The sequence below is a fragment of the Ochotona curzoniae genome, unplaced genomic scaffold, assembly GCF_017591425.1.
Source record: "Ochotona curzoniae isolate NIBS_2020 unplaced genomic scaffold, NIBS_Ocur_1.0 contig_3190, whole genome shotgun sequence".
In the NCBI taxonomy this organism is placed as follows: Eukaryota; Metazoa; Chordata; class Mammalia; order Lagomorpha; family Ochotonidae; genus Ochotona; species Ochotona curzoniae.
The window spans coordinates 12,351,173-12,373,437 of NW_024465751.1; the positions used below are offsets into that span (position 1 = coordinate 12,351,173).

Below are 22,265 nucleotides of genomic sequence, written 5' to 3' on the forward strand. Positions count from 1 at the left end.
TAATTTCCCTGACGAGGTCAAATGTAAATTATATGTACTCCTAATAATTTACCTCTATACTTCTGCAATTACTACAGTGGCAATTTTCCATTTACGTTTGTATGTGATCAACATGGAAGGCAAAGACAGTGCTGGTTTCGGTTCCCTATGTAGCATGGCTGGTGTTCAGAGCAGGCTATGATGTGTCATAGGAGCTACTGAGTACCTGTGCAATGCTTGAATGTTAGTAGAGGGATGGCTGTGTTAGTGTAGGGCTTTATGCCTGGATTCCATTTGAAGAAAAGGTAATGCATGGAAGTTTGTGATGTAATTTGTGGTCATTGAATAATGTACGGCATTGATTTCACCTTTCAGTTTCATAATAACTAATAGTATAACTCCTGTTGGCATCTGGACAGTCATTCCTTCATTCCAATCCCAGCTTGCCAATACAACTTTGTGCTGTTTAGACTCTTAAATTGTATCTCCTTTTTCTTTATATTTTTCTAGTTCTGGAATGTGGGAACAATTGAGCCAGCTTGTCTCTCTATTAACTGTCAAAATCATCTGCTTAATTTAGTCTTCTGCTTAATGTAGATGAGTAAATCCTTTTTGCAAAGATACTTGTCAAGTTTTTTCTTCTGAAGTTTCTGTTCTTAATGTAACAGAATTTGGAAACAAGACTAAGAAAGAATTTTGAAACAGAAAATGAGGAATCTACATGAATATTGTTTTCTTACTTTTGTAGATCCTGTGTTATAGTTACTGCTCAATGATACGACTGAAAATCACGTGGTCAGCAATTGTCTAGATCAAGACATGGTCCAAGAATGACGCTGGGACTGATGGTGAACCAAGTTCAACACTGTCAGTTCTGGACGATGAGAGATTAGAAGTAGATAGGCTAGTCAATGACAGTTTTGCTATTACTACAGGAAACAAGAATGAAAACTTGCCTTCATGTATCTTTCAAATCTCAGTACAAACCTCTAGCCCTCTTATCTTCCTCAGGATTTGGGAACAAGGATTCATAGAATCATTTCATGAAAAGATAGACTGTGCATTTGTATAAATGCAACCACTGTAGTGCAATTAAGTAACACGCACACTGCTGCTTTGTACCAGCAGCAAAGGGAAGAAAAATACCACTCTGCAACGTGCAGTTTGCTGATGAGGAGCAGTCCTAATTTATCATGAAAAGATCTGCACTTTCATGCCCAATTAGTGGAGAAGGCCATCAATAGTGCAGGTAAATTATTACTGAAGCCAAACAATACAAAATGCAAGACAGAGACAAACTAATGCAGAGTGATTTATTTGAATGTTGTTTTTCTTCGTGTGGTCTTTCTATGACTTGCATTAGAATAATCTATTGTGCTATTCTTTTCTGGTCTCCATGCTTCCCTTTCTTCCCCCCCCCCCCCTTCCTAGAACTCATGAATCAGAACTCTGGGAGAGTAAGACAAACACAGTAATGTTTTTAAAAAGTCCTCAGGATAACGGGGGAGGGCCCACAGAGCTCCAGAATCACAGTCTAATTTCTAGGGGCTAAGGCTGTTCTAGGTTTTCTTCTGCCAGGGGGCAGTGTTCTCTGAAATGTTAGTTCCTCTGCCTTGTCCAGACCTTGTCTTGTTTGCTGAGCTAGCCACTTTGACACCACAGCAGGCGAGCATTCTTCATTTGATTTTCCAGTGGAAGATTCTGGATCCTATTGGAGTCATTTTGCACTGATTTCCTCCAGCTACTTTATGCATTCTCAGGCTTTTTGGTATTTGCAACTTCATATAAGGAGGAGTATTTGTATTTTCCAGTCTATTGAATACCTGAGCTAGGGACTTTGGTCATGCTTTTGACAAGGATTTTGAACTAGCAGAAGAATTCTGCTTAGTCTCTAGGAGTTGTGTGTGTGTGTGCATGTTTGTCTCGTGTGTAGATGTGTATGTGTGCACGTGTTAGTGATTCCTTATGCACATTGACCTGGTAGAAGTTAAAATTCTTTAGCAGAGCAGTTCGTGGACATAGTGGCGGAGCTCAATCCTTTGGAATAAGGAGTAATAAGTGCTGTCTACAAGCCAATTATGGATGAACTGTGATTACACTACACAGCTTCCCCACCCCGGCACAGCTAGGCTGCACATCAAAATAACTTAATAGATGATGTTTAGCTTCTGAACTCCAGTTTCCTCTTTCAAAGGTGGTTTTGTTGTCCTCAAGCTGGGTTTCTACAGCAGGCAGAGTCTGAAGTTGTTGGACCGTGGTAACCAAATCCGCGGAGGTGGGAGAGAGGAAGAGGCTAGAGCTTTGGGATATTTGGAGCCTGTGGCATGCAGTGACATGGCAGGGCTTCTTTGAGATTCTCCTCTGTCTTACTGTTTTCCTCCGATGTGGCAAACTGGTTGTTGAAATTTAACATGAAGAGTAGAAGAATCATACATGAAGTTCACATCTTTTATAAGCCTGCTTAATACGCAACTCCAAAGCAGTACAGAATAGCATATGCACTAAAGGCCAGAGCCCTAAATGGAAAAACTCATGAGCCTAATTCATCAGCTCCCCACACCCCCGGGCGAGTGCAAAACTGAGAGGGTCTGAGAACGGCAACTTAAAGTTGGGCAGTGCAGTTTCTGTTTCATCCAGCTGTTATTCAATTCTAGAATTTATAATGAAACCCAGGCCCACGACACAATCCGCTATAAACAAATCTTGCTTTAGTGTGTCCGTGTTTTACTTGAGCAGAGCCACCGCTCCCCTCGTGATTTGCTGCATGGTGAGCCCTGCATTTGTTTATGGACGCACACATGCGCCGTGCAAGAATGATAGCCCTGGGCCTGGCAGGGGAACAAACCAAAACAAACCTTCCCTCCTCTGGATCCTGAAGGCGTTCAATGTTTAAACAACTCTCAAGTTGAAAGGCCTTAATTTCTTCTGTTAAACGTGTCCTGCTTATAAAAAAAAAAAAACAAAAAAACCCTCAGTATTTTGATTGCCAAATTGCTTCATACAGAGACTCCAACTCAAAGGGCAGTATTTGGTAACTAATACTTTAACTAGGAAATAACCAGAAAAATAATTACTTAGATCTAATTTCTTATGCCACTGAGATTTCCTTCCTAACTTCAATTGCTAATAAAATTCCCACATTTAAAAAAAAATTTGTGTATTTTCCTCTACAGCTTCCTTCTGCCATTGACCCTCCCATCAAGCCCCCAGCCGCCCCCCTGAAGTGCTCTCTCTGCCCCCCTAAAAAAATACCCCACTATTAAGTAAGTTGCCAGTTTTTTTTTTCTTCTGCAAGAAGGAGCAGAGGCTGGAGGACTTTATGCTGCTTAGCTGGCATTCCTTGTATTTTGATAAAAGTTACTTTCAACTTCAAGAACAACACGGGGACCGTGTTGCTATCTCTCCTGCTAGTGCTAGTTGCAATTCTGGGAGATTTCATCGTGAGAAACATTTGAGCAGTCAGAAGGAGCTGAGGAAGTGGTAATAGGGACATGTCGTCCAAACTTCCAGAAAAAGAAATAAAGGGGAAAGACAGGGAAAGTTATTAGGTTTATAAATTATAAAACTTCCCCTTTGTTTCTTCCTTTTCCCTCTTTCTTTCTTTCTTTCTCTTTCTTTCTTTCTTTCTTTCTTTCTTTCTTTCTTTCTTTCTTTCTTTCTTTCTTTCTTTCTTTCTTTCCTTTCTTCTTTCTTTCTTTTTTTTTTTTTCAGAAGTGGCATTGAATAACTGCATTGTAAACGTTAAAGGCTTAAGGCTGGTGGAAAGCCTTGCAGTTCTGTTTCACTTTTATCGGATAAAACACATTTGGTTTCTTTTTGACAAGCCATGTTTTTGTGAGGGAAGGAAAACGAACATGCACTGTTATTGGCTACAGCAACATAAGAAGCCCTCATGTTGCCAGAAGATACCACATGAAAGTGTCTGTGTGTTAGGGGAGGGGCCCACGCAGAGGTGGGGAGGAGGAGGCTGCCTTAAGCCTCTTAGGCTCAGGGCTGTGATTTGTGAACCAACCGTGATGAAATCAAGTCCCGGACAAATCAGATGAGCCTGTCAACCTCCCAGGTGGGATTGCTTGTAGTTAATAGACTGAACTCACAGCCCCAAGAGCAGTGCATCTAGTACCGGCAGAGCTAACGCGGTGTGGGAAGGCTTTCCAAGAACTCGCTGGCATGGCAGGGAGAAGCTCGTTGTGCTTCTATCAGGTAAGAGAGTGATGGACGACAAGGGGAGCACAGAGGCTTCAGACTGTTACTTTTGAGTTTGCATTTTTCTTTCTTCTGGTGAACGTGAAGGTAGTGGCTGAGGTTGCATTTGGGGAGTTGTGGGGCTGGGGATGGTGAAGTGATCTGAACTGGCTTTATGTGGTTTGATTTAGTCTTGTTAGCGTGTTTGACAACTTGATCTCTTTATTCCTTTAGATAATGTCCCTGTTCACTTTTGCCCTTGGAGTCAATATATGCTTAGGATTCACAGCAAGTCGAATTAAGAGGGCAGAAGGATGGGATGAAGGCCTTCCTACAGGTAAATGGCTCAAATGTTTGCATTTTTCAGCTCTTTAAAAATATTGTGCGGAAAGAAATCAACCACCAAGAAATTCATCTTTAAGGTGATACTGCATTATAACTTAGTTTTAGATTTCTCTGGGAGGTAGAAACCTGTTTGTAGCATTTAGACAAGAGAATGTAGTTTCAATTTAGTCCACATTTATGATGGCCTCATAGTAACTGGCTCCTTGTATCTTTGTATTGTAAAATTTGTAAATGCTGAGATGCAACCAAAACTCTTGCCCTTAGCCAAGACCAAAGAGTAGAGGCACTGATTTAACACTGGGGATAAGCAAAGCTGATTTGCTGTAATAGTATAGGATGGTGATTGTATATTGGCCACCAGAAAGCTTTGATCTAGCATAAAGGAATGGAAATATAAAAGGCAATGTACTATCTTGATGAAACTAGTCAAAGCTCCAAATTTAACCAAAATTGGAAAAATGTAAAAAGATATGTGTTGCTTTTTAAGCTTCCAGGGGTCATATGCATTTCTTGTGTTTTCTTGTGGTGTAATTAAGGGAAGGTAAGTCACAGCACACTTTGACCTAATAGAACCGGAGTGAAAGACATTTCTTTTACAATATACTGCACCACAGGCAGTGTGAGAAATCTTATGAAGGGGCTCCTTGTGCACATGCAGGAGGCTTAACTGACCAGGTCTTAAGCAATGAGTTGGTTAATTTCCTGGAAATTGGAGCCGCTGATGGATTTAGAAGTAAAAATTACCCTTTAAGCAGCAGTTACTTTAGGGGGCAATATTTTCTTGACTTTCCCGGATGTCGGACATTGTAGTGTGTGTGTGTGTGTCTGTCTTCCTGTGCATTTACTATTTCTCTGTATTTTTTAAGATCAGTTCAATGTAAAAGACTCTATCACCTGTCTCTGCTTAGATAGCACCGAGTTTTCTTTTGAGCCAAGTGGTGAAGCCTACAGTGACGCATCATGTTGGAGTCATGCCAGAAAGTTGAAAGAATAACATTAGAAATGGGTTACTGAGTTAACATAGAGGGTGTCATTGGGGTAGACGTGAGAAAAACAGATCATAAACATTGTATCCCCTGAGAGCCGAATGGACAAAATTAACTTGTCTTTCGCTGAAGAGAAAGAGGAGAGGGCAATTCTGGGCGTCAGACTATGGTTTTTATTGGTGGCAAACCTCTCTTCAAAGGCCTCTGTTTCACCCCCATTCATTGCTGACCGCGCCTGAACAGGGAAGGTGGTGAGCCTCCTGTGGGAAGCTAGGAACTTGAGAGCCATCTGCTGGTTCTTTCCAACACACCCTAGAAAGGATCTACTGTTTTATCTTCCTGACTTTGGCTAAAACTGATACCAACAGAATCAAGCACTGTGTCCTTAATGAATTGTAAAATCAAGTCATGGGTCGATTTCAAAGTTGATCCCTTTTTGGAAAATTTTTGTGCAAGTACCAGAGTGGCACCTTGTATCTGTGTGGTGTGCCTGTGGTCCGGGACAAGTCTCTTCTACAACTGAGCTGTCCTGTGAGGAGGAAGCTGAGTGGGTTTCTCACGTTCCATTTTGATGGAAAAAGAAAAGTCTGTGATTCTCTGCCTTGTGTCTTAAATCTTTGTGCTTTTTACATGGACACGTGCAGGAAAAGGACTAGATCTATTAATCCTTGAGTATATTTTTGGGCAATAAATTATTTCCATATGTCATAAGAAATAATTATAAGATTAGTGATTCAATGCTAGCTCTGGGAAAACAGTGTAGTCTGGTAATCTGTGCATCAAATGCTTTTAAACCACTCGAAGAGATTTGCTTCCTGAATTATTAAATCATTGCTTGTTTTAGGGCTTTATGATATCATCTAAAATAATGTATGGGCCAACCTGCTGGCTAGGTGAAGCCTGGCTTTAGAAAACAAGGCAGTGGAAGTCCCAGTCTGAGTTTTGGTGAGCCTGTGTGCTTTCCATTTTTGTTTTGTTACAGCTTGCTTTTTAGGTAGGCCCTGTAGTTGCTTGCTCCTGAATAAACACTACTGTGGGAACGGAGTGGAAGTGGAGTGCAGAGAGCTTTCATTTTTTTTAAATGCTACATGTGCTTAGGAAAGCCCCTCTCTCAAAGAATACAAGTGATGGGCTGTTTTGTTAGTAAGAACTTCCAACCAGCAGTCATTGAGTGACTTGTATTGTACATGTTGGAATTAGATCCTGAAAGGGAAGGAGCCATGCCTGTTTTCAGCAACTCTTATAGGACAAAAAGAAATCTTGGAATTTAAGGTTGTTTCATTAAATTAAGGAGCCCACAACTGAAACAGAGCTAGTTTCAGATTGATCTGACCTTGAGCTGCTCGTTTAAGAGCAAACAGTTTCTTGTTCAGGCACTATTAACTGCTTGGGGTCTGTAGCAGTGGCAGAGAAAGTCCTGCGCATGCTCATTGTCCCCTGGCGGCACTATGGTCTGGGGTGTTAGTTCCAAGGCTGTGAAACTGCCAACAAACTGTCATAATTAATTAGCTGCCATGCTTATTAATAGCATTTGTTGTCAAGACTTAACGATTGGGTGGAAGTGATGAGGAAATGATTTCCTTTACCAGATCATAAGGGATATATAGATTTATTAGGAGATATGAAATAAAGAGATGTCATTTCAATTCTGTTGGGCAAATGTAATGGGCATACAGGTGAATGAGATGGTGGGAATGTATTTTTGAAGAAAACGTAAATATCAAGTGCAGTGTTGTCTTCGTCACAAGCGTCTGATCTGGCCCATTTGATTTGTCTTTGGGACCGTGGGAGGACTTGGTGCATGCAAGTGAGCACACACTTGGGTGTGTATGCCTGGCTGTGTGTTTTTGGTGTTATGGCAAAACACATGGTTTAGCTGTTCTTTCAGTCTTTAAGTAGAAATGAAATATCTTTTTTGATATTTGAGCAATTTAATGCTTGAAAGACAAGGGAAATTTGTGACCTGGTGAATACCTAATAGAGATCGGAAAGCTCAGTCTAATTCATCATGAAGTTTGGTGGCTTAAAAGGCAGTTTAAATGGTTACAGATGAAATTTGTGGGGAAATGTGAAATCAAACGTGTCTCTCACACAGCAACACTTTTCCTTGTGACTTACAGAGAAAAGGGAATTTTTTTCTCTGCACCAGGAAAAAAAAATGCATCATACTCATTTGGGAAATTTTTAGGAATCAAATTCTGCAGTGAAAAGCTTTTTCTCCATGGTGAGATGGGGGAATGTAGGGAACTGTATAGCTGAAAGATGTCACCCATCATCCTGAGAGGGAGTCAGTGTCACAAGAAATATGGCGGAACGTAACACTATGTTATATCTCATGCAGAGACTGAGGATTTGACATCAATGGGAAGAAAAAGCTCTAAGTTACATTCTCAGGAGGGTAGATACTTTGCAGGTCCGTGTTAAATGAGCTTTGGCATAGTGATTTAAAAAATACTTTATTAGTATATGAAAGGCAGAGTTTTACACACACATACACACACACACACACACACACACATCTTCCATCAGCTGATTCATTCCCCAACTGGCTGCAATGACCAGAGTTGAGATGATCTGAAACCAGGAGCTTCTTCCAGGTCTCCCACATAAGTGCAGGGGCTCAAGCACTTGGATCATCATCCATCATCCTCTGCTGCTTTCCTAGGCCATAGCAGGGAGCTGGATTGGAAGTGTAGCAGCTGAGCATGAAACGACATATATGGGGTGCTGGTGCCGCAGGAGGAGGCATATTCTGCTGCACCATGGCATGGGCCCAGTCCTAATATAGTGATTTTTTAAAAAGACTTATTTATTTTTATTGGAAAGGCAGCTTTACAGAGAGAAGGAGTGACAGGGAGAAGGATCTTACATCCACTGGCTCATTCCCCAAATGGCCGCAATGGTTGGAGCTGAGCTAATCCAAAACAAAGAGCTTTTTCTGGGTGTTCCACAAAGGTGCAGGGTCCCAAGGCTTTGGGCCATCCTCCAAAACTTTTCCAGGCTATAAGCAGTGAGCTGGATCCATAAATGGAGCTCCTGGGACACAAATTGGCACCCCTATGGAATGGCAGCTCTGCAAGGTAGAGGATTAGCAGTTGAGCTAACACACCAATTGCTGGTGGAGTGATTTTTAAATGTACTTTAACATTCGGTAGAATCTCGTGGGGGTGGTGGCTCTACAGGCAAATCTTCTGCCTGCAGTGCCAGCATCTCATATTGGTGTTGTTTTATGTTCTGGCTGCTCCATTTCCAATCTAGGTCTCTGCTTGTGACCTGGGAAAGCTCAGAGATGGCTCAGGTCTTCGGGCCTTTGCACCCAGATGGGAAATTTGGAAGAAGTTCCTGATTCCTGGCTTTGGATTGGCTCTGTTATGGCCGTTGCGGCCTTTGAGGAGTGAGCCAGAGGATGGATGGTAGATCTCTCTCTCTCTGTCTCTCTCTCTTCCTCTGTTTCTCCTTCTCTCTATGACTCTTCCTTTCCAAGGAAAATAAATAAATCCTTCAAAAATTATGTAGCATCCCTGTCTTTTCTGTGTATTCAGGAATCTTGGTATTCACAGATTTTGGAGTCAATAATGAGCAACAAAATTTCAAAATCATACTTTGAAACCATTTCTTAAATTTGGAGCTTATACTCAAAATTAAAAACTACGTGTTAGTGAAAACACATAATAGTTTTAGTGAGATATTCTGAAATTAGAGCCAGGGCCTTTGCCAGCTTAAATGAAATTTATACTCCCTTTATTTCAACCAGGAAAACAGGAATAATCTTATTTCTATTTCTCTGAAAAACATTTTGAGAACAAATGCCTTGCTAAGGCTATTGAAATCTATAGAGGATGACACATTCTTTTCCCCCTCTGAGGTCAGTGTCTGAATTTATACCTTATCAAGTTACCAATGTCTTGTGATTCAAGAAGACAATGTTTCCTTGTTAATTAGAAGATTTGCAAATTACTAAGATTTATACTACCAATCACCTACCCTTAAATGTTAGAATAGTCACACATAGAAATTTAAATCTTTCAGTCTCATCACACAGCTGTTTCTTGTAGTTTATGGAGTCTTTCTACATGAGGACATTATATTTATAAATATATTGGAAGTACAGGTGTTTGAAAATGTCCCAGGTGGATATACACAAATGTATATATGAAAATGAGCTCCACAGCTGTGAGAAGGAAAAGAAAGGAGTGATATGCCATATGGATATTTATAAAACGTCATACGCTTAGAAAGCAGAGAAACTGACATGTATGCCTCTATGGAAGTACTGCTTACTAAGGGATGAGGTCAGAAACATTGCGAAAAAAAGAAGCAATTTAATACAAGATAGCATGCCAGAAAGAATGAATCATACTCCAGGGGAGGCATAATAGAGTATTAAATTCAAGAGTTGGATGGCACCTTGAGTGTCACCCACACTGGCCTCCAGCTTTCTCTGTGGGTTGTATTCCAAACAGGGCAGCAGACACGGGGGAACCGTCTTGTTCTGATGCTCCTGAGAGAGGGAGGTGGCATAACCACAGTCTTCAGTACATTTCAAGACTTCAGTCTCAGTTATGGGAAAACACCTGGGTTGAGGACCAAGGACAGATAGAAATATCTTACACTCTGAAAACAGAACCAGTCAAAACTTGGAAGAACCTTCCAGCTTTGTGTTGAATTAAATGTTTTCAAATATAAATATTGATTTCCTTATTGGCTAGTTTCATGGTGTGAAAATTTCTACTTTGCAGTAAGTTTGGAAGAAAACACAATGGGAAACTGAGGATGAACTTGTGCTTGAGTGTAACTTTTCTCATCTATTTGGTCTTTTCCAATAGTCTAATTAGCAATATTTTTCCATATGTCCTGGAATTAAATGATCCCAGATTTCTCGAACTCCATTTTTGTGTAAGTAGGTTAACATGGAATATTTCTATTTAGTTGTTTTAAAATTTGAGAGGCACAAAGACAGAAAGCGAGAGTGAGCGAGCGAGTGAAACAGAGAGCAAGAGGGTGAGAGTGAGAGGAGAATGCTCCAGTCCACTAGCTCACAGTCAGATACCTGCCCATAGGTGAGGCCGAAGTTAGAGGCAGGAATTTAATCCAGGTCTCCGCCTTAGGGAGATGCTTGTGCCACCATCACTGCTTTCCGGAGTCTGCGTTAGCAGGAAGTAGGAGTCAGGAATTGAACTTGGGCATTCCAATGTGGGAATACGGGCATCTTCCCAGCTAGGCTTGCTGCTGCCAGAAATACTTTCGAAATAAAGTCTTACTTACCTAGGTAAATAAAAAAAATCTATTCTCTAGCTGGATTATAAATTGCAAATTTGAGTGAAAGAAATCATGTTTTATGTCAATTTTTTTCTTTAAGTTACAAAAGTATGATTCCATGAAAAACAAGGAGTATGTAGCAGTTGTTATAAATACTAGACTTATTTGTGAATGTGTATGTTGTCAAGTTTGAAATTGTTGTTTCTTTAAAAAACAAACAAATGTGTGTTTGTATAGACCTGAAACATTTAAGATTCTGGAAATGATTTAGCTTCATAGTAAAAGAACATCATTTGAATATGTAATTTAAAAAGCACAAAAATCGGAGTCTTGTGGAAGTACTCATAAAGAGATGCTAAGCCATCATCCAACGTCTCATATTTTTCTGGTTTGAGTGTTCTGAGCACTTTTTGTTTCTTAGATCTTTTCTTTAGTAGTCTGAAGTTAGGGTTGAGTAATGATGAAAATTATGGGATACCACATGTTCAGCGGTTCTTCCGTTTCCATTATGCCTTGCAGTAGTTTATAGGCTGACATGTTCAGATCAGTGTTCTCTTGATTTAAGTCAAGAAAGGGCTTAGCAGATATTACAGTTCAAACTTGAAATCAGACCAGGAATCTTGACACAGATTCAGGTAAAATAGAAAGAGAAGTTCTGAAGACTTATTCTTTGTCTGAGTGCAGGGGGAAGGACAAGACAGTTTGGTATGGATTAAAAATTTTAAGATATGGATGGAGATGAGTTATAGAATTCCTGTGGGAGGAAGATGGGCTAGAACTTGTCATGAAAGATGGCCAGGATGAACCAGGTCTTGGGAAGGCAAAGTGAATATTTGTATCTGTTGCTCGATTTGATTTGAAAGGGTATTGTAGGGGCAGGCTTTGGACCTCATGTTTAAAATGCCAGTTAGGCATCTATGTGTTCTGCAGTGGTGTGCCTTGTTTTGAAACCCAGCTCTAGCTCCTTATTGCAGCTTTCTGTCAAAATGGACCCCGGAAGGCAGAGATGATGTCTGAAGTGGTTGAATTACTGACAGCTGCAGAGGAGACCTGTGTCGAGTTTTTGCTCTTGACTTCAGCATCCCTGGCCATAGGAGACGTTTAGGGAATGGACCAGAGGATGGAACTTTCTCTCTGACAATCTCTTTCATATTTTTTCTCTGTCTGCCTCTCAACTAAATGAATAGACAAAGGGGAATGGCATTTCACATTTCTTAGGGCCATTGGATTAGAAGAATTCATTTATTTTTAAAAAAGATTTATTTATTTTTACTTGAAAGGCAGATTTATAGAGAGAAGGAGAGACAAAGTGATAAAGATTTTGCATCCTCAAAGGTTTTTCACTCCTCCAATGGCTGCAGTGCCTGGAGCTGAACTGATCCAAGTCGGGAGTCAAGAGCCAGGAGCGTTGTCCAGTCTCCTACATGGGTTTAGGGTCCCAAGCACTTGGGCCATCCTCCACTGCTTTTCCAGGCCACAAGTAGGGAGCTGGGTGGGGAGTGGAGCAACTGTGATACGAATTGGCGCTGATATGGGATGCTGACCCTTGAAGATAGAGGATTAGCTTGTTGATCCGTGACACAAGCCCCAGAGAGTTCATAAATGGCTGCAACTACCTTCCCATTTCCTTCCTGTTACTCTTGGCTAATTAAAGCCACGTGAGAATAATTTGCAGCACAGGAATCCTCTAATTAACTCTTATTTGAAATTAACTGTTACTTGAAGCTGTTGATAAGCCTCAAATAAGAGTTATGAATGCAACACTTTTTATGAGCTGCATCTGCATGATTCTCAACAAGGCTGGCTTCAGTTTAAGACTTGGCAGGAAGGACTTCAACTGATAGGGGACAGCTCTTAAAGGAGATACAATTACTTTCAAAAACTGAAGCAAAGGACACACATAGTAAATAATGAAAGATTTGAAAAATGACTACAGATTTTAGACCTGTAAGTACGAGAAGTGTTGGGGAAGAGATTATAATGAGGGGAAAAGCCAAGGGCCAGCATGCAAGGGTAAGACCAGTGTTTAGTGGGGCACATGAAGAAAAAAGGGCAAGGCAAGTAAACACCTGGAAACTATGTACCATTGGACCTCTTCTTCCTACTGTAACTACCAGCAGAGCTGCATGTGTTTTTCTGTGTATAATGAGTAGATAGAGGTTGGAATGGTCCTATGTAAGCATCACTTCAAAAAAGGACTATTCTGTAAGTGCTCCCTTATTTTGTACGATGGGATATTCCCCTGCCCCTTTTCAACTCCTCCTCTTCATAGTTTTCTGTGGTATAGTATCAACTTCTGATGTGTTGGCCAAAGTCAACAGAAAGTTGTGGTTTATGAACCAGAGGTAAGACACTGCACTGGAAAATGACATTATTTCCTAAACTGGACTGATGTGGTTTGCACATCTTTCAATATCCCAGAGTCAGCCAGGCTCATGGTCTAGTGAATGTGTTGGCTTTAGTTGAATTGATTTGCCGCCGTCAAGGCTAGGATGGGGTGACTGTTACTTTGATGAGGACAAAAGACCAAGCGATGGACAGGGTGTGCAGCTGAATGGATTGAGTGGACTCAGAGTGTCCTTTGACATCTGTTTTCCTCCTGCCTTTCCCCTCTTGGTTTTTAAAAATAAGAAATGTGAATTATGAAAAAGGAAAAATACATAATTAGAATTAAATTATAAATAGTACACATACTATATACTTATATATACTTATATTTATTACATATGATTTATACTATTAGTATACATACAAATAACATTTATTACGATAATGATGTGCACATTATAATATACATTTAAACACACATATGCATGTACACATGTACTCAAATATGTATAATATGCAGAAGAGAGACAGATGAGAGACAGAAATCAAACATGCCAGACAACAACCTGTGGATTTGCAAAATATTAGAAACTTCAACTATTGTAAGGTAAAAGATTTCTGCCTTTCTATGTAATGTTCACCAAAAGTGATTCTTGTAAATGGCTTCATATGGGGGTAAGAGTTTATTCATACGTATTCTATATTTATTTATTTAAAAGGCAGAATGACCAAAACGTGGAGAAATGGGGAAAGAGAGAGAGAGAGAGAGACAGAATTTCACTCTTTGGAGCTGGGTCAGGCCAGGATCAAGCAAGAGACCAGGAACTTTATTCAGGTCTCCAGCATATATGACAGGACCCCCACATACTGGATTATTATTTGCCTCCTCGGTGCACTGGCAGGAAGCTGGGTCAGAAACAGAGGCAGGATGCAGCTGCCTCAATTGGCACCTGCACCACAAAGTCTTTCCCACACACTTGCACCTGTTCCTAATCCCTCTGCCCATCACTCCTTCAATGTCTGATTCTCGTTCTGCTTTTATTTCTATATTTTCCATATCGCTCTTTTAATATGTTGTAAAACTTAACATTATCTTATATATATATATATATATATAACATAGTTCTGTATTATTTATTTTTTTCTTGTTTAGAAAAATCCTATTTATATTTGGTAGATCTTTTCACATTAGCCTAAGCAGAGCTGATTCGTGTAAGGGGTGGGCAATACTCCACTTCAGGTTATGGTAACTCATTCTTTCTTGATGGAGAAAGCCACTTTGGTTGATTTCAGGTCACTTTCAATATGTACAATCATGCTAGATGAAAAATAGTCATAGAAGGTTTGCTTCTGACAAAGCAAGATTGAATTCCTGTTTGCAGAGCATTCGCTGTCTGTGCTGATTTTACAGTTAAAGCAACTGTAAAAGTCTTCTGAATCAGTCACATATTGAAACTTTTGTCAGAATGTTTGGGCTCAACTTTTCTTACTAGAAACTATATTTGTAAATCACGAATTGAACTCTTGTTTTTGAAGTGTGTGGATCAAAGTACAATTTTCTGCAGGCATCCTTCCTATCTGTAGGATATTAGCCATCACAACTTTAACCTAATAGTTAACAAATGGCAGTCACACCAGTTGCAACGTTTGTTGCTCTGTGTCTGACATTGTTTTACATGAGTTGTTTCATTTAATTTTTGTTCCAACCTAGAGTTACTTTTATGGATCTTTCCATTCTACCAGGGAGGAGACTGTAGCTCCAGGAAAGCCAGCAATGGAGTCAGGGCACATGGGTAGCAAGTGTGGGGTCAGGCTTCTGGTCTGGAACTATGACATGTGGCTTCCCGGTGTCACTCTTCCATGGTGACATGACGCACTTCCTGACGCACTGCTTTTGCCTCTCATTTCTTGCAGAGATGTCCGACTCCCCCTGGACCAACATCTCTGGATCCTGTAAGGGAAGATGTTTTGAACTTCAAGAGGTTGGCCCTCCAGATTGTCGGTGTGACAACCTGTGCAAGAGCTACAGCAGTTGCTGCCACGACTTTGATGAACTCTGCTTGAAGACAGGTATGAAACTTTCAATTCTTCACTAAGCCCAGAACACAGCTTGAAGACTCCCTACAATTGACCCCCCAGAGCTTCTACCCTGCTCTGGCGGATCCAAACCACCAATATCAATCGACTTCTTGAAATTCTCGGCATAAATGACTGCATTTCTCATACAAAGCCAAGCCCAAGTCCTTTAGAGCTGTAGTCAACTTGTGCTGACTGAGGGAGTGTTTGTGGCTAGGTTTCCTCTTACCTCCCACTCCATCTTTATCATTTCTGTCTCTTGCTGTCAAATATTACATTCACTGCTAAGGTACATGGGCTAAAAGTACACATGTTCTTAAAGGTTTGGGTAAAATATATGTACATATATATACATAATATATACATTTGTCTAAATTGCTTGTCTACCCATTTTTTGGCATTTGTCTTATTTCATTTTATGATACAGTGACTGCTGATGTCATCCCTGTCTTTAAGTGAATCAGGAAGTTCTATGAATTCTATCTTGGGCTTTATTTCTGGATAGCTCTGAAAACATCTGTAAGGTTTGCATGACTTTCTGTATGGTTTTCCCTATACTGGAACAGTCATGAGCACAAAGGCACTTCTGAAATAGTGTCTCTGAGCATCATTTGGGCCTTTACCATCCTATCTGTTCCATTTTCAAAGCTTGATCTATCATATGGGACTTATGATGTAACTTGTATATTAACTATCATGCTTATGGGCAAAATGTAAGTCATGTAGGAAAGGCTTACCACCACCAAATGCAGATTCCTTAACTTCCTTGAAAGTTTATTACTTGCCTTTGGACTTTTATGCATTGATGATTCTTTTAGAAACCTAATTTACATTATGATTGCTATTAGTCTGACCTTTCTAATGATATCATTGGAAATAGACGTTATTTTCTTTTGCTTGAGTCATAACACTTGATTTATATGAACGTTGACAATCAGTCTTGTTACTAATTCTGACTTACTTAATCTCTCTGCCCTTCTCCCAAATAAGAAGAGTTCCCTTAGACTATTTTTTGCATAACATTTTTTTCCAAACACTTAGCTTCTTTTTCTGGTTGCTTTCTTTGGGAACACCTCCCAGGCTCTGTAGTTGTGGGTCTGCAAACTTAATGGAAGGTATGGACGAAACAGGTGTTTGGGCGGCAGTCTTTGGCTCTGATGCACTGTTGGCAGCCCCCTCTGCGTCTGCTTGGCATGAACATGTCCACCTTGAGTGTCTTGTCCCTGACATGTCATCCCAACTTTCTGGATTCCTGGTCTTAGAGTTTCTTAGAAAACCTAACAGATTCATTGCCTCTAACTTAGTTTTCTGAATGGAGCTTATGTCTTTCTTTCCAGATTTAATGCACATTGACTATAGTAAAATTTTACAAAGTGCTTATTTTGCCATATGCAAATATAATAAAGGCTGAATGCAAGAGTCAAATAAAAAAATGTGTGTTGAAACAAGAAACAAAATTGCCTTAAGTCCTATGGTTCATTCCCAAGCATTGTCTAGAATCAAGTCCCATGTTTTGGTGTGAACTCCATTCTCTCTGTGAATGTGTTTAGAATGTGCACGTATGTGTCCTAAACAAGTGTGAATATGTGAACACACATGTGTCAAAGAGTATCTTGAAGGGAAAATAAGGAAGAATGAAAGGTAGGAAATATAATCTTAAAACTGTATATGTGAAATAAATGAAATGTGTTGTCTTTCTATAAATAAAAATCTTTAAAATCCTTTTTCCTACTAGGTTCAGTAATCATCTTTTCCTGTAGGGCTAAATCTATTTTATTCTTACTCCATTTGCTTTGTAAACTACTTTGTTGACACATGCTTGGAGTTTTCTTTGAATCCTGATTTTAAAAAGAAATTCTATTCTTGCAAAAAAATTGTTTTAGCTAGTGCACATACGTTACTAATAATGATCCTCTCTTGTGAGTAAAGGGATTTTATTGTGTAAATAGGAGAGGAATAAAGGCATACTGGTGGAAAGCATTATTCTAGAACTGGCAGGGGGGTTATAATCCCACAATCACTATCAGCTAAAAAACCCAAGAAAATTGCCAACTATTGGGAGAAGCAGTTCCTGATTCTAAGCACTTAATCTTCTTGGAAAGAGATGGAAATGGAAACAGTGGATATTAAATATGGAATGGGATCAAGCTGCAAAGCCTGCTCCATGAGAATGAGGACTAACAGGGGTCACAGGGATTGCTAGCTAACGACCTTCCAAATGATCAGTGGCAGTGCTTTTGCATGACAGCTAATCTCTTCGTCCATTCATGTATCCAAGAACAGTTGCTCTTGGTGAATAATACCGAGATGCTACATTGCTTTCCAAAAATGTCACCTTCCACTTGGAGCCTATCCTAAACGATGAAGACCTGAAGGGTCCATGTCTTTCCACTCAGAGAACTTGTTCCTGATCATTCTGCCTTCTTGGGAATTCCCATCTCACCCTAGTGCTCTCTGTCTCTGCCTCTTGCTGTTTGCCTCATGACACTTGACATTAGCTGAAACTCCCTTGTCCCTTGGTTTATTTGCTTGCAGTCCGTAAGTTCCATCAAGCCAGCAATCATGTCTCTCTTGTTCCTCAGTATATCTAAACAACATGACCAGCACAGGGTAAAAATGTCATAACATAAATACACGATAAAGCAGACCTGAATGCCAAGGAAATTTATTTCCATGGTGATATCCAGCTAGATTTAATACTCATTACACACTTAGGCATGTGTGGCAGGCATAGTTTCAATCTGTGGTTGGAGATGGGAAGCAATGGTGAAAAGGGAGATGCATAAATTTTCCTTCCTTGGAATGTGTAGTCTCGTGGATAAAAAGCTGGACAAGAAGTATAGCACTTCTTTTAAAGTGAAAAGATTATTTCTCTGAAAATATCTTCTTGAAAGAGTTGAACTGTGAAGTCTCAACCAACTGCAATGAGGCAGAAATGTACAACCACTCTGCTGTCTTCCTTGAGAGCAGGCAGTAGGATTGTTCACGTAAGCAGGACCATGTTTTGGCCGGTGATGGGAATCATTGAGTTATTGAGGTCCACTTTGTACTCTTCATCTGTTTAGGACTGTATCCCTTAAATGTATCGTATACAGGTAGAGGCCACTTAGTTCCAATTTAACTTAAATCAAGTGAGTCCAAAAAATGAAAGGATGGAGTTATAACCCTATCATAACCTTTATTTAGCATACATTTCGTTGAGTCTGGTAGAGACATTTATGAAGAGTTGGGGTACTTTGCATGCCTTCCAAGAACCCCATTTTCCCCAAGAAGCCCAATTACATTTTGGCTTTGTTTATTTCTTAAATTTATCTTACTATCAGTCCTCAAGCCAGCTTAGATTTCGTAAACAGCTGAAATCATGTGGGGTTTGAACTCTTTTTGTTGGAAATTGTTTTAAGCAGCTGTGGCCTCTTTGGGTTTGTGCACATCACTGAAGGTGCTTTGACGTGGTCGTTTCAGCTCGTGGCTGGGAGTGTACGAAGGACAGATGCGGAGAGGTAAGAAACGAGGAGAACGCCTGCCACTGCTCCGAGGACTGCCTGGCTCGGGGAGACTGCTGCACCAATTACCAAGTCATTTGCAAAGGTACAAACTTTTTTTGGACTGATTGGAGATTTCAAAGAACAAGCACTGATCATGCTCCACAGGGCTCTGTGGCAGACGGAGCTCCTTGGATGTGGGTTTGGGAGGAAGAAAACGTTGGTTGTGTTAATGTCTCATACTGCTTTTTTAGTTTTGCCACTCTGCATTTCATTGATCTGAAATAACAAAGAAATAAACTGAAATTCCATAATTGGATAGGGTCATGATGATGAAGAGATTTCTAAATTTTCTGCTTTGATTTTTGGTCAGTGCCTGAGACAGGTATTTGGGACTTGGGTGTTAATGAGAGTAAGATCCGCAGCAAACGAAGCAAGCTAGGGAAGTGGGGCTGAGGGTGGTGGATGGGGGGAGGGGGAGTAGGGGTCAAGCTAGGCTATCTCAGGCAAAGCCGCCTTTGCGCCAGGCTACTGCTATCCTTAAAAACCAAATCACAGTGATGTTATTCTTGTTTCTTACAACTTCATTTGAAAAGGAGATGGAATCCCAGAGCCTATGAAACTGTGTCACATAATACAATGTAATTAATAATAATAAAAAAGGAGATGGGGAGGAGAGAAAGAGAGAGAGCATTTTCCATCTGCTAGGCTCATCCCCAAATGCCCACAATAGTCAAGAGTGGGTCAAACTGAAGCCTTGAGGCGTAATCAGATCTGAGTCTCCTGCATGGATAACAATGACCCAAGCCCCTAAGCCATTACCTGCTGCCTCCTAGATGGGTGTTACTAGCAAACTGGAATCAGTAGCAGAACTGCAACTCAGTCCCCAGAACTTTGATATGGGGTATGGGTGTCCCAGGCAAAGACTTGCCTATTGGGCAAAATGACTGCTCCAAGTGGTTCCTTGAGGCATGAAGGCATGCTTTTTGTAACCAGTGGGTGTGAGCTGTTTGCTGAAGCACTGGTAGCAGCCCTGGGTGGAGATGGTTGCCAGCCAAGGGCATCCCGAATACTAGTTGCTCCTGTTACATCTCAGAGTCATAGGAGGTACTTCGAGAAGTTTATCAGAAAAAAAAAAAAAGAATTCAAAGGCTGTGTACAGACTCACTGGCAAATAACCTCTCTGTTGCCATCTTCCACATCTAACTTCTCTATGTTCTAAGCCCTGAAGAGAAGTTGTGTCAAGCTTTCTGTGGTTTCCAAGAGCTTCAGTGGCAGAGAAAAGAACTTTCCATTTAATGATCAAAGAGTTTATTTCTGGAGGGATGCAAACATGAAATTGTGTTCACTGACACCACTGTGTTTTAAAAAATAAATCTTCAAGCCATTTAGTCTTAGAGAACTCGAATAAACACTGCTTGTGGTTATTAGAGTTTAGCTTCCTCACCATGTGTGGATATGCTGTATAAACCAAACCAGACACAAGATTTTATTCTAAATTTCTCTTTAGATAATGCCTCATAGGCATGTTCTCATGTGAAATAGGACACAAGTTTTGGAACTGTATCCTTTGAGGTTCTGGATCCTGTTGATCATTAGGATTCACAATAAATTAAGCTATTTTTTTTTCTTAAAAGGAGAATCACATTGGGTAGACGATGAATGTGAGGAAATAAAGGCCCCAGAATGCCCTGCAGGGTAAGTGTGCTCTATGAATATTCTGAAATTTTATGGTGTTATTTTATGAAACACACAATGTGATTGGTTAAATATTAGAAACCGTGTAAAACTAAAATATTCTATAGGTAAATTGAATGAGTACTTGCAACTAATTTGCCATCAAAAGCCAGGCAGTAAAGTAACGATGGTTTATTTTTTTCTAATTTCTTGCTATCACCTCAACGTTTGTTGGATTCTGAACATTACCTATACTCCGTATGACCAAAGTGCATCTGGAGGTCACTGGAGGAGGATATATTTCTGGCACTAACTTGTTTTAGGTGTTTTTCCCTGAAATTCTGCTTTTGCTACCCCCTCCCCATTTTTTTTTCCTGTAAGGAGGCACGGAAGTGCTAGACTATAGAATTTCTCAAACACATCATGTATAGTGGTAACCCCCACCAGATGCTGCAGCAACTTGAGGAGCTATTAAAGCATTGCTTTGTGGCAGGACAGCTAACTTGGGCAATTCTCCCAGCTCTGCTGTGACCAGCGTCAAAGCTGTTATTATCCCTCCCAGAATGGTGGAAAATTCATGAACCCTGAAAATGCTTAGGAGAAAATGCATTTTTAACAGATGTGTTTTTATAGTGTATTTGTCCTTTAAAGGAATGTTGATTTTAGGTACCATGGGTTAGAACACAACATGCAAGTGTTTAGATTTTGTCTTTAGCTTTTACTTCCTTTTCACATTAGTGAGTCACTTGAACTTTTTTGGGTTGTAGAATGTGATAGTTTCTGGCTATGCAAAATATGTTGTCATTTTTGATGAATAGGTAGACTATATGATGGAAACTTACATGATAATGTTAATTATAACAGGAAGCTTTTATGTAGTGTTATTTTAAGTGTTACAGGTGACTCATTTAAAATGTCTTATTTACTATGAGACTTCAAATAAGCATAAATCTATGCCTGATCTATTAACTTCAAACTGTTAGTGTTAACAGTATTTTAAGATTTTTAAGTGTTTATTAGGCAGAGAGAGATGGAGAGAGTTGTTTTTGATCTGCTGATTCAATCCTTAAATGCCTGCAGGAGTCATGACAGGTGCAGGTCAAAGTTGAATCTTCCACATAGGAGGAGGGAGGCATATTGCTTGAGCCTTTACCTGCTGACTCCAACTGTGAACTTCAGTGGGTATTGGATTGGAAAAAAGTAACCAGGACTTGAAGATATGGAATATGGACATCCATGTGGTGATTGAAGCTCTTCAGCTAATATCCACCCCAAAGAAATTTTTTGAGACCTGCAGAAGTGCCAGCACCATTTGTTTTACAATTCTCTCATGGATATATTTGATCAAAAGGTACTGATGTACTTTCCGACAGGCCTGCAAAAGGTGTTCTTCAATTACGATAAGCACTGTAATGTGAAACTATGAATATATGAATGAGGAAAGAGATATGTTGACCTAATGTCTGCAAGGCAGACAGAAGCATGAACAACTGACATTATAGGAGAGCAAGGTGATAGCTGGATTTTCCAGGATGGAGTTTATTCCCAGAAATGCTTGACCTTGATGATTGACAATGACTGGCTGTGGTATAAATGCCCTTGCAGTTCTTTCTAAGGCTTCATGTGTTCTTCTTTAAGGTTTGTTCGTCCTCCATTAATCATCTTCTCAGTGGACGGTTTCCGGGCATCTTACATGAAGAAAGGCAGCAAGGTCATGCCAAACATTGAGAAGCTGCGTAAGTAGTTTTTATCGTCTGTATCGCTGTCTGATTCTGGATTTCCCACTAATCACTTTGTTGTGGGTCACAAGGTCTATGGCCACACAGTTGGACGTGTATTTTATCTGAAAGACGAAAGTGAAGACATATGTGCCTTTGATCACTTATAAAATGAATTCTCATGCTTGAAAATTTCTCTCCATTTTCTTGTTCTCATTTTGGAATTCTGT

General features: G+C 40.1%; 1 protein-coding gene across 2 annotated transcripts in view; it reads left to right on the forward strand.

Moving 5' to 3' along the window:
* The first annotated feature begins 4,060 nt into the window (after window positions 1–4,060).
* ENPP2 (ectonucleotide pyrophosphatase/phosphodiesterase 2) overlaps window positions 4,061–22,265 on the forward strand; it is a 74,184-nt gene continuing 55,979 nt past the window's right edge. Inside the window, exons 1-6 of one of the 2 annotated variants that reach the window (XM_040979378.1) lie at window positions 4,061–4,182; window positions 4,399–4,501; window positions 14,997–15,152; window positions 18,621–18,746; window positions 20,278–20,338; window positions 21,956–22,053. In XM_040979378.1, the coding sequence (XP_040835312.1) occupies window positions 4,150–4,182; window positions 4,399–4,501; window positions 14,997–15,152; window positions 18,621–18,746; window positions 20,278–20,338; window positions 21,956–22,053 (577 nt within the window). In that variant the 5' untranslated portion in view covers window positions 4,061–4,149. The remainder of the gene's footprint in view (window positions 4,183–4,398; window positions 4,502–14,996; window positions 15,153–18,620; window positions 18,747–20,277; window positions 20,339–21,955; window positions 22,054–22,265) is intronic. The other variant, XM_040979379.1, reaches the window with a different exon arrangement.